Source organism: Agelaius tricolor, unplaced genomic scaffold, assembly GCF_023055355.1.
Source record: "Agelaius tricolor isolate 1412-34295 unplaced genomic scaffold, bAgeTri1.0.p SCAF_1, whole genome shotgun sequence".
NCBI lineage: Eukaryota > Metazoa > Chordata > Aves > Passeriformes > Icteridae > Agelaius > Agelaius tricolor.
Genome location: NW_027269261.1, coordinates 19,782,623 through 19,795,495, shown reverse-complemented (window position 1 = coordinate 19,795,495; position 12,873 = coordinate 19,782,623). Strand labels below are relative to the sequence as shown.

General features: G+C 39.2%; 1 protein-coding gene and 1 long non-coding RNA gene across 2 annotated transcripts in view; both read left to right on the top strand.

Annotated features, from left to right (window-relative positions):
- Positions 1-3,300: 3,300 nt before the first annotated feature.
- LYPLAL1 (lysophospholipase like 1) overlaps positions 3,301-12,873 on the top strand; it is a 30,142-nt gene continuing 20,569 nt past the window's right edge. Inside the window, exons 1-2 of the mRNA XM_071425925.1 lie at positions 3,301-3,527; positions 7,701-7,800. Of these exons, the coding sequence (XP_071282026.1) occupies positions 3,443-3,527; positions 7,701-7,800 (185 nt within the window). The 5' untranslated portion in view covers positions 3,301-3,442. The remainder of the gene's footprint in view (positions 3,528-7,700; positions 7,801-12,873) is intronic.
- Positions 8,508-10,641, top strand: LOC139589474 (uncharacterized). The gene is made up of 2 exons (XR_011679026.1): positions 8,508-8,650; positions 9,850-10,641. It is a non-coding gene; the product is annotated as an uncharacterized lncRNA (long non-coding RNA).

Genomic DNA, 12,873 nt, shown 5'->3' with positions numbered 1-12,873 from the left:
GAGAAAGAAAATAAAGGGGGGATTTGAAAAGCTTCAAACATTTTATACTTTTATTTCCACACCACAATCCATGCTTCTGTCAAAATCACCTAGCTATATAATAACAACATAGTAATATAATCATAAGTATTATATAACAATACAACCAATTAGAAATCAGATGTAATTCTTTGTAACCACCAGTGAAGCATCTATGGATTAACTCACCTACTAAAATAACCCAGCAGTAACTCTGAATACCTGAAACCTATTTTTCAATATTGAGTGCAGGAGCCTTAGCTCTGCATACACAGCTGTAGCAGTTTTTCTGGATGTTATATATGTACACATGCTGAACATAAAAATTACTCTGCAACATACTGCTTTCAGCGAAAGTAAATTCTAAAGTGCAAAGCCATTTTAAATGAGAAAAAGTATCAAAATGGTTTCAAGTACATTAAAGTCTTCTGTTTTTTTCTGAGCAGAGTCAGTGTGAGAGAACAGAACCTAATCAGTGAGCAGTGAGAGCAAGGGCCTATCCGAAGGAACAAAACAAAGCTCACACTTAACATTTACTTTCTTGGAAAACTTAAATAAAGCCACATATTTACATTTCCATATTTATTTCACATTTAAGTCACAATGTAACCCATTTATTTCATAAAGGCCAGAAAAAAATAAAAAGAGAAGCAATTGCAACAGAACATGTTTTTTAAGAGTGTGGGATCCATTTTATTAACAATATGAAATGTAATAAATTCCTTTTGGAGATGTTACATGTCAGCAGTGAAAGACTTGTAAAACACCACAAGCATTAGAACTTAAGCATATGTTAGTTTAACAAAATTTGCAAGGTATTTCCATATTGCCTATAATCTTCTACAGTCATTAACATACTATTAATTCATTCAGGAGAGTCCTTTCAGTTAGTAAGACTAGTTCTTAGGAGCCATGATTTCTATGGGCTACATCTCTCTGCTTCATTGGCTTTACAGCTCTGGTCCAGGAAAAGAGTTACGACCCTATTCTAGTTCTTACTCCAGGCATGTTTCCTCCTTCCTACTCCTTTAGGTAGAAGGCAAAATGGGCAGGGAAGGGGGATCTTATTCCTCTAACAACAGAAAACTCCCAGAAACAATAGAATTGCCTACTGGCCAAGACTGAGAACTTGATTTAGACCCATTACCTTACGAAGGGTGGGTTTAGGCGGTTTTTAAAAATTTAATTAAATTTCATAAATCATTAAATGTCATTTAAAATCTTTAATATTCAATATAATTTATAAACTTCAAGAGAAACCCAATAAAACATTTTCCTCAGGTATAAAAAACAAGTTATTACAGTATATTTGTTGTCATTCAAATTGTAACACACCACTTTTCCATTTATGTTTGTTCAGAGCTTCTACTCTCTCACAAGTTTCTATGAAGACCTCTGCTTTGTTCTTTTTAAAAAAAAAATTAGTCTTTTCCCTGAAGCCAATCCTGAATAGCCAGCCCTCTATTCAGGTAAAGATTAGGTTAGCTTTTTCTTTGTTTTCTGACAGGAAAAAAAAAGGATAAATCTTATGCCTGGACTGTTTCTCTTTAAAAAACAAACAAACAAACAACAACAACAAACAAAAACCAATACACAAAATCCTCCAAACCTTGAGTACTGTTTTTGTATAGTGTGATATTTTATTCTTTATTTTGTTCCTGGCATCAAGCTTTAGTTGTTGGCACAAAGAAATCTTGTACCTCCAAGCTTGTAACTAAGAGGCAGGGAATGAATTTATCAGCTTAAAAAAAAATTGATCATGGTTTGTTCCCATAACTGTGCAGAAGAGTGTTTTCAAAGCTACACATCACTGATGTACCTTTGTTTAGTAACTCTTCACAAATACTAATCCCCAAAAAATGACATTGCTCATGGAAGATGTTAAGACAAATTAAAAAATTGCAAATAAGCATAATTAAATGAGTGACTCTGTCCTATAATAATAACAACTTAATTTCCTTCTAAGCTAATAAAATAAATGAGCCTTAATGGCTCAAATACCAAAATCAGTTTTGTGTACTGGAAGTCAAAGGAAAAGAAAGGTGTGGCTTAGCTACTAAACACCATCAATACTGACTTGTTCATTTTGGCACTACTCTGCTGAGATTTTGTATTCATCAACTCGACAACTGACACTATAGAAAATTTTAGATATACTTTTCATTTCTTCCCATCATGCAATTTATTTATTTCCCCAACTATCAGATTTTTTTCCTTCTCTTTTCTTCTTGGCCTCACTGCAGAACACTTTTGGATATATTAAAAATACAGCTGCATAGCTGCATTTTGCTGGAGGGGCAAAATAACCAGTGCCCTAAGATTTCATGGCCTAAATAAACAGGAACAGAGTAGTAAGGACAGTAATTTGAACAGAAATACAAGCACAGCATGCTCCTCATACTACACACACACACACACTTATGTTTCATCTACTTAACCCACAGGCCATTCTATAGGTAATAACGTGCTACCTCAAGAGGCTAGGGTTTCATTACATTTTTAAGAACTAGCAGGTGCGCCCCTATGGCTTGCCAAAATGCGTTGTGATGAACTGCAAAACTAATCCGCGCACTCGCCGCTCACCCCGGGTCGCACTGCACCTGGCCAGCGAAGTGGCAGCAGTGCAGTTTGTGGCCAGCAATTTGTGGCCGGCCATCCTTGTCCCGCTGTCGCAGACCTCAAAGTGCTAAAGCAAGTGGCTAATCTGCACAGCACTAGTGGGGGAAAAAACAAATAATTATGACCTTGAACGTGTATAGGTTACCTAAAAGTGCAAAAGTAAGCTCCTACTCCTTATACACTTATGGCAGTTCAGTAGAGACTTGCGAGAGCGCCAGGATAGTTGTGCTTAGACATGGCTTAAGGTCGGACAAGTTGTCAAATGTCGGCGGGACCTTTTTCATGGTGCTCCTTGAAGGTTCTTCGGTCTTTGCAGCGGCTCGAAGGAGCCCCCAGTGCCACCCGCCTTCCCTCGGCTCTCCTGCAGCCAGGCCTTGCCCTTGAAGGGCTCCTCCTGGTGAGCTGCTGCCCGACACCTCCCCGCACGCGTGTGCCAGGAAACCCCACAAACGCCAAAGGTTCATGTCCAAAAAGGAGATAGAGGAGTCCTGCAACTTAATTCGTATAAAGGCAGGGAGTCCACTGGGGCACACGCCCCCAGGGCTTTCTCTCTCTCACGTGTGACACCAAAGGGGCGGATCGGTCTCTGTCACAGGACACTGCTAAATGTGGCGTTCAGAGCCAGGCCGCGCTGCCTGTCAACAAGCTTTGCTAACCCAGCGCAGTGTCTGGAGTGACAAATTTCCTAGCCCGGTGCCAGGAGAGCCCGGGGTGCCTCAGCAGAGGAGCGGGGGGCGGAGACAGGGCGACTGCAGGCCCGGAACCGGCAGGGCTGGCCCGCAGGAGGAGGAGGAGAGCGCTGGGCATGGCGGCGCCCGCAGCGCTGCAGCGGAGCGTGGTGTCCCCCGCGGGCAGGCACACCGCCTCCCTCATCTTCCTGCACGGCTCAGGTGCCTGCTTTCCCTCCCTTCTCTCCCGCTGCCCGTGGGGACGGGGCGCTCCCGGGAGCGGGTGAAGCGGGCAGGGTCGGCCCCTCGGTGCTGCGGGAGGAGGGCGGCGGGGCGGGGTGGCCGCGTCGGCGGCCAGGACTGGGAAGGGCTTTGAGGTGACCCTGTCCCCGCGGCTCTGCTCTCCTCGGGCCCGCAGGGTCGAGGCGGTGGGCGGCAAAGCCGTCTGCGGGCGCCCGGAGTTCCGTGAGAACACACGCGTTCCGGGAGATCACGGAGCGTGCTCAGCGGGAAGGGGCACATTAGGATCATCACAGGCCAACTCCTGGCCCTGCACAGGACACCCCGAGAGTCACACCCTGTGCCTCAGAGCACTCTCCAAAGGGTTCTTGGACTCTGTCGGGCTGCCTGCTGCTGTGACCACTGTCCTGGGGAGCGGGTTCCAGTGCCCAGCCACCCTCTGGGTGAAGAACATTTTCCTGATACCCGACCTTACACTTCGTACCGTTTCCTGGAGTTCTCTTACTCCCTAAATTGCCCTTCTCAGAGAGTAGCCGCATTCGGAGGATGACTTTCGCAGTTTAAGCGTTTCTTGCTGGTTTAGAATCGGCGTGGGGCACCGTTTAAAAGCCAGTGTTCATTTATCAACAGTGGTTGTTCAGAAGGGCCCTGTCCATGTCCAGACGGGCTTCATGGCCATGCTCTGCAGAGGGGAGTTACCTACAGCAGTGACTGGTCTGAGAGCAGGAGGGGAACATGTGTTTTGTTGGGTTTAATTCCTTAAAAGTTGTTTCTAATGAGCTAAATAACAACAAGGTACACATGACGTGGGAAAAAAAAAAAAAAAAAAGAAATAAGAAAACCAGCAATCTTAGGTTGATTAGATCAAGGCCTTGAGAATCGATACTACTGAGCTGGCCATGTGCATATGGTAACATGCTCAACACTTTCCCTGTCTCTTGTTTACTTTTGCTTTTAGCTGGTGCTTCTGTTTAGTTTAACAAAGATCTATGTCCTTACTAAATTAGTTTCTTTTTTATAATCTAGTTTAATTTTGTTTTTTAAAAATTCTGTGAGTAAAAGAATGAAAGTGAAAGAGTTTATGTGTCCAGCTCTCTTGTTAATGCTAATGCTTTAATGCTTGAGGAAATAATTTTCTGTAATGTTGGAGGAGTAAGGGAAGATTATGGTTAGAGGTTGATTCCACATGTGGTTAAAGTACTCTACAATTTTCTTTTTTTTAATATATATTATTTTGTTCATAATGTTTGTAATGGGGTGGTTTTATTTGGTTTCTAGCAGTTCCAGAATAGAATTTAAAACAGAAGTCATCACAGTGCTGTTGCTGTGGGCTGGCCTGTAAACCTGAGTTGTAAACCTTTGTACAGCACTTGTGATGGAAAGTGGTGGTCAAATTGCATGAATCCATTTTGTACATAATGCTTGCTCTAGACAAACTATAACAAGTGCAGAATGCAAATGCAAAATGGTACTGAAAAGTATTAGAACAACAATTGGTACTATACATCAGATTTAGGTAGAGGTTCCATTTGTAGCTTGGCAGGGAAGGCAACTGGACATAGCAAGTATGTAATAGCTTTTTAGGCTGAGGATTACAACTTTGCAAGTTGTAACAAGCACAGAATCATAGGCTGGAAAAGACCTTTTAGAACATCAAGTCCAACCATTAACCAAACGCTGCCCAGTCCACCACTAAACCATGTCCTTAAGTGCCACATTTACACATCTTTTAAATACCCCCAGGGATGGTGAACTCAGTGACTTTCCTGGGCAGCCTGTTCCAGTGCTTGAAAGCCCTTTTGGTGAATAAGTTTTTCCTAATGTCCAGTTTACATGTTACACATTAAATTTAAACTTTGCATAGAAAGAAAACTTGGAAATACAGCCTATATTTGAAAGGAAAGAAAGTAATGTTTTACTTAAGGAGGGAGAAGAAGATAATAGAGCTGCCATCAGTCTTTTTCGCTTTGTAAACTGTCTCAAAGCAGAATCACCCATCATTTGCTTTTTTTTGTAGTGTTCAGAACATATAATGCTAAAATTTCAAAAGAGCCTGAAAGACTAGCATTTCAGGAGATATGTTGGCTTTTGTTTGATGTCACAGTCTCCTCTTCTCCTCCCTCTCCTCCAAGTTCTGTTCCTAAAATCAAAATACATTATCTGAGCATACAAGTGCTCACATTTGAGTAGCATTTGGACCATGACAGTTCTTGACACAGAAGGTCATAGTTAAATTTTCTCTTACTGATTTTCTGTGACCTTTTCATGGACAAAGTGTATTCAATAACAGTAGAGGTTTTTGAAGATCTCTGTGAAGTTTAAGAGGTGGGAATAAATCATAGAATAATGATTTATCCTACATCATTAAGGAATTTGTAAAGATCTAAGTCCCAATTCTGTAATCATTTAGATAGTTGGTTGAGTTACCTCAGGGTTCATTCTGTGTAAGTATTTTGCAAGGCCTAGACCTTGGCTTTCTAACTGAAAAAAAAAACAAAACAAAAGCAGTGTATAAAGGGGAAGAAAGTGTTAGTTCAAGCCTCCTTAAGATACGTTGTTCATAAGTGAGGTGACAAGAGCCTTGAGGAAACCCTTGTGTGTCGAGAGTGTCCGAGAAGAATCAGAGGCGCTTTTGGGCATCAGATCACAGTACTTGCATAAGCCAAGTGCTTGTGGGGGGGGTTTTCGGAAGCATCTAGTTAAGGAAGTAACTTTGATTTTACTGTTTAACTTAGCACAGGGTAAGATTTGTGTCAGTTTTGCAGCCCTGTTTTTTATTTGTCACGTAGAGTATTTAGGTCAGAGAACAGTTAGTTCTAGTTATGGTAATTGTGCTTAACAGGAAGAAAATTGCTGGGTTTGAATCCTTCTTGCCTTCTGTTTTAATTTTGAAGATACATTAATTATGTTTGTAAATAAAAACCATCTGAATTTTGTTAGAATGCTTAAGAGCAGATTTTCTCCATTGGGGAATTATAATAATTTTAACAATGCATTGGTATATTCATGTGGCATTGTTCAGATGAGCCCATGTGATGTTCCAATAAGCCTGGCTAAGGACAGTGGTATTTTTTTTTCTTTTGGTTTGGCCATTTTATTGAAAAGAAAGGGGCAAGTTCTAAAGTCAAATCAAACAACTTGAGCTAAAAAAATAGAGAATTTTAGCATTTTGTGTTGATAATATGTGGGAACCTCAACTTCAAGCAAGACTGAAGTCCCATGGCATGAGTGGCAGTAGTGAAATTCCAATTTGCTGAGCTGCCACTCAATTTTTTAGGTTGAACATCCTTGCTACTGTAAAATATATTCCTTGATGGACCGATTTGCTTAAGCTTGAAGTGTTGTATACACTAGTGCCTGCTCTTGGGAGGGGTGGCAGTGAAATTATGGCTGAAGATATAGTGCAGTGGTGCAAAGACAAGCTGTAGACACTGTCTGGTGTATATATGTATATTTATTTAAAAGGAGCAAATGCTATCTACAGAAGAATTCATCCTGTTTGTGGTACTTCAGTCTACAGGGGTTTTGGCCATAGGCTGTGTTGGTGAGACTGGGAAAAAATACAGATTGGGAGTGGATCTCAACTAGTTTTCAAACAGAACTGTGTGGTTAAAGTTTCTTTAAGAGTCTCCTAGGTATTTTAGCTGAACCTATCTCTTTACAAATTGTCTTTTCCCATAAAACCTATGTGCAATGTTAGCATAATTAAATGTGAAGATCTTTTTTACTGGGTTCTGAACTGGGTTACATAAAATTCTCTAGTAAAAGTAATTAACTTTTCTAAGGGGAGCAACAGTTATTTTACCTCACTTTTTAAGATGTTCATCAAGATTTTTGTTTATCACTTAAGCGTAAATATGGTCAACTGTAAGTAAGAGAGTAAGGCGTTGTATCTGCTTGGGAGTTGCTTAAGTCATTAAATGTAGTAAAGTATTGATTAAACTTATGTTGTGGCATCTCTTCAGTAGTCTTTTTCTATAGGAAGTTTTGAATCCATTGGAAAGGGAACTGAAGCTGTTCTAGAAAGTCCTGTTTTAGCATTTTAGTGTATTAACTTCATAATTTGAAATTAAGTCAATCTGAAGTATATTTGATATTCTATCATTTTCTTGCTAAATGCACTGAATAATTCTTGTACTCTTCTGTGTGATACAGGTGATACTGGCCAAGGAGCAAGAGCATGGATAAAACAAATTTTGAATCAAGACATGGCATTCCAACATATAAAAGTAATTTACCCAACGGCTCCTGCCAGGTACCATTTAATATATTGTAACTGTAGGATTAAGTTCCTCTGTTCCAGTGCTATAAAGTACAGCTCTGGATATTAGTACAAATTGTCTTAACAATTCTTTCTTCTTTCTCATGTATATGCTTTCTGACAAAACTGAAACTCAATCATGCATTGTTGTCCAGGAACTGTGATTTTAAGTGGTTAAGACTCTAAAGGATTCCCAGAAGTCACAGCGTCTATTTGAAATTTGGGTATTGTCCTCATAGTAGCTTTCCATTTCCTTCATATAAGTAGAAGATGATCCTGCAATGTGTGTAGTAGTGGCATTAGAGAGTCATGATCCAGATCACAATCTTACCTTTAATAACTCCCACATATTAACTATTAAAATATTGTTTTGTATTTAATGCCAGGTTTCAGTACTGAAGGTGGTCAGTCTTTTTGGCAAGTAGGATGTCAAAGATCCTCAGCTCCTGGAGAAAGGACTGGGAATTCGAAAATGCACATAACTTCTTGTTTGAATCCTGGCCCAACTATTTCAAAGAGAATTGAGTTTAACATTTGCTGTGAGCTCAAGTCTTGTTATTAAATGACACTGTGTATTCAGTGGTAGATGGATATATAGATAAAATTTTTTTCCTGCAGGAATTTTAAAGTTTATGCAGTCAAACCTAGAGGGTAAAAGTTGGACATCTACCCCCATAGCTATCCAAAGGTAATATTAAATACGGAATATATAATTAATTACATATATTATGTATGTAACATATATTAGATATATAATACTAAATTTTAAAAGTGTTTAATTTTTCTTAATACAATTTTTTTTGGGTGTCTGTGGCTCTAAATTAGGAAAATGTTTCCTTGAAAGGTAATGGGGTTGAGTTTCTTTCTGAATTTGTGTATAAGTGTGGATGAATGCTGAATGGAAAAGGAAATTGTTACATAGGCTTTTGAGGTACAGAGGTTTCAAAGTCAGGAGAAGTTCTTGGAGGGTATAAACAAGTATAATAGCAGATTTTGTCTGGCACTCGCTATTACATGAAAAAAAAACCCTTTTCCTTGACCATGTATTTTTTATGGTCTACTTGGGCAGGAAAAGCAACTGAGAGATTGCAGTGAATGTACTCGCTGCAGAGTACAGAACTTGTGTTACAGAAAAATCAAGCCCGTGAGTGGAAGCTTTTGAAGCACTGTGTTCTGGGTTAGCAGGGAGTGAATCCCATTTTCTGTAAATAATTTCAGCCTGATGACAGGCTGAAGTGATGCTAGAGTTATCAGTGGCACATCACACACACTGAGTGGCTCCACTGCTTCCCTCCGAGCACAGCAGGTATGGGGAAAATGCAGGAGGAGCTGCTCCTCTGGAAAATTATTTTTTTCCCTTCTGCTATATGCAGCCAGAGCACCTCAGACCACATCTGGTGGGCCAGTGCTTGACTTTTCCATCCCACTGCACTTCTGAGGTCCAGTCCTTTTCTTATTTATTCTGGTTTCTTTGGGTAACTACAGAGGTAAACGATGTATGAATGATTAACCAGCAACATCTCCTGACTCAAATGAAGGAATTTGTTTTTGTCTTATGACTTTGAATTTCAGTACTTTGCTAAACAGATGGGAAGATTCTGTTGTTATTAAAAAATGTGAATAAACAGTTTATTTCATTATCTTCTTTTCTTTTTTAAGTTGAGGTTATTCTTGTTCTTTTCTAGAGCAGGTAGAGTCATGCATGAGCTGATTAAGTGGCTTTTAGCAAAACAGAAAAGTTGTCTATTCAAAGAATATAAAATACCCACACTGTTTGTCTTTAACTGGCAAGGCACTCTTGTGTATAGCCCTTTGTTGCTGATGAGCAGCCCTAGCTGACACAGTAAAATAAAACAGATGCTCCTAAAGCAGCTTGCCACTGTTTGCAGCAGGGCTGAAGTTTGTGATGATACATGTCATTGGTTGAAACCAAAATAACGAAACATTTACAGACCTATTTCATATTGTTTTGGTATTCAAGAACAAACCACATTATGCTTTTTTGAAACAGTTTTGTAAAAGTTGTCTTCCTTTCTTTCACAGAAAATAAAAGCAAGGCCTAGACCTTCCAAACTTGAATGGCTGACATTAAAGTAATTAAACTTGAGTACATATGTTGGTTTTATTTGTGTGTATATTTATATGCATATATATTTTGATAAGAATTCAAAATGTTTCTGGTAGCAGGGGTAGAATTCAGCATCCTTGTTAATGAGACCTATAGCTGGGTGGTTATGGACATACAGATCTGCTGAGAAGATTCTGAAACCAGATTCTTTGCCCACCCAGAGGCTGAGGAATGTGCTGGCTGAAAGTCAGGCTGCTGAGAGAGAGCCTCCATGGGTCTCTAACCTGCCACTGCACTGTCAGTGCAAAACTTGCCTGCAGGTTCTTGTGCTGATGATGAAATCAAAGAAAAGCTTGAAGCTTGGCAACACCCTCCTAGGATTGGCTGATGTGCTCTTCTGGCAAAATATTGTTAATGTGGATGTGCTTCGTACTCTGAGCTCCTGTCTTTTCCGGGATAACTACTTTGCACATGCACAGTGAATGTTCTCTGTCAAAGTAGCTATGCCAGTAAAAGCATGATGATATAACTGCAAAGCTGGGGGCTTTGGCAGGATAAACTGCAGGTCAGGAATACCTCTTCACATTTTTGATGGAAATTAATAGATCCATAGATATACATTCTTCACATCTGTTCCAACAGAGTTTTGTAAAGCAGTGGAATTCACATTTTTCAACGCAACATTGATTTTTTTTTTTTTTTTTTTTGTGGAGGATGGATTTGGGTTATACTTATGTTATGTTTAGATTTTATCCCAGGTGCTGAAACATGCATATTTTTCATTTGTACAGCATCAGAGGTTTAGACATGTTTTGATTCAAGAGTCAATGTATTTGAAAATTATTTTGAAAAACCAGTCCAGCATATAATCAGGAAGAATTCTGAAATATGTCCTTTGGCTTCACTAGCATTGATTTCGGCAAACAGTGAAGAAGATTATGGGTAAAAGCAATGGAATTTAACTGAACTAGATTTTATAAAACTATTTTTTACTCTTCTCTATAGGTATCTGTAAAAAGTCACACTTCTTTTTTTAAAAGAGATTTACTTTAATAATTGTTGTTTGATATTCAGGGTTTGTGCAGAGAGCAATCACCTGATGCCCCCTGGACAGGCAGTGTTTACATCATTTTGTCTCACTTATTCCCCATCACATTGAAAAGTGCAGTGAGTCTCATATTTGGTTGTTTCTTGAGCAAAAATAACAGAATGTGGATAGTGAAATTTACAGTTAAAAAAGAAAAACTTATAAAAATACTAAATAAATCACATATGGTAAAAAGCATGCTTAGATAAAAATGGAAAAAATATGTGGATTCCAAGACTTGATGTGATGTAGTGAGAATACTGACACCTGAGTTTGGAATATGTTTGGAAATTAGGTGCATTTACCTGGGGTATGCAAATTTTGCTTTAAAAATTAAAAGTTTTACACATTGCTTGGAGGTTTGGGTTTGTTTGTTTTTTCTGTAATATACTGAGATACTTAAAAATTAGCAGAGAACTTGTTTTAACTGTGTCTAGCTTTCTGTCAAGATTAGCGCTTCTACACATAGATTAAACTTGTTAAACACAACAGAATTCTATTTTCTCTCCATTGTAATGCTAATATATATCTTTAAAAAAAAAAACCCAAGCTCAAATTGGAGCTCTAGTAGCTGATGCAATCCCTAAAGCCACGTCTACACTAATAGTTTTAAAGGAAAGGGTTTCCTTTTTCCCTTTTTATTTGGGTCAGGATGCCTACAACTTTAAATACTGTTTCAGCTGCTACAATTGTGACTTAAACATTAGGTTTCTATTGAGTTTCTAAATCAGAACTGAATACCACCCAATTGAAACTTTTTTTTTTTTTTAATAGAAAGTGATAGTTTAAATTGGCATTGCAGGAGCTAACGTGGTAAATCTAAAACCATTTAGGCTCTGCTTGTTTTAATACATATACCTTGCCTTCTATAGTTCCCTGAAAAAATCTAGGCCAAAGATTCTTTGCATTGTCTTGCATTCCATTCTGACAGTTCTTCTCTCTTGCAAGTCAGAAAATCAACTATAAACTATAATAACTACTTTGGCTATTTTATGGATCTTTTTGACATTCACCCAACAAACCTTTCTGTGGGATGTAAGTCTCTGTGCAGAACTTGTTCTCTGGGGTGCGAGGGCCCCAATGTATTCTAATTTTCATTATCCTTGTGTGGCTGGTAAGGACTAAAAGGCCCACTGCTCCATCTTTTCTCCTAAATTCACATCTTTGCTCGGCTCATGGGTGGAAATGAGCTTCATCTCACCATAGTCCCCATCTGGCTCTATCACAAAACCACCAGACAGTTTGGCACCACTCAGCTCCTCTGGCAGCCTCTGCCTGTGAGAGGCCTCGGATTGGAAAAGCAGCAGGGGTACTGCAGCTTGGACTTGAGATGGATTGGAGGGGAGCGTGCACAGTGCCTATCATACTGTTTTTGGCTCAAGCAAATGTTATTAATCCTTGACTTTTGTAAGCCCTAACCTCATTCATAAATTTAACACAAAGGAGTCTTTTTTAAAGGTGGGAGCTTGAGGGAGAAATGGGAAAGGTTTGGGTTGGTATCATGGGGTGGTTCTTTCATCTCCTTTAAGTAGAAATTCAACGTGTTCTGCATAATAATGCTTGAAGTATGCTTGGATAAGCTTTGTATTTTCCTTTTATTTCTGGTCTGGAATTAGGTGAGGAAAACTGCATATATCTAATGCTCACATCAGATGCTAAATAGCACATGAGATGCACTAAACACTTGTCAGAGATAACTGAAGTCATGCTTTGGAAAAACAAATTAGAACACGATAGAAGTAATCTTGGATTTTTAATCCCTTTTACTGCATTGTGCTCTTAGGCATCCTTCATCTTGTTTTTATTCTCTCAACCCTTTTCCAGTACAGAAGAATTGGAGACAGTCGTTTTTATATCATCCTTCCTGCAAGCAGTTGTGGATTTCTAAGTTATGTGCCATTCTGTGCTCTTG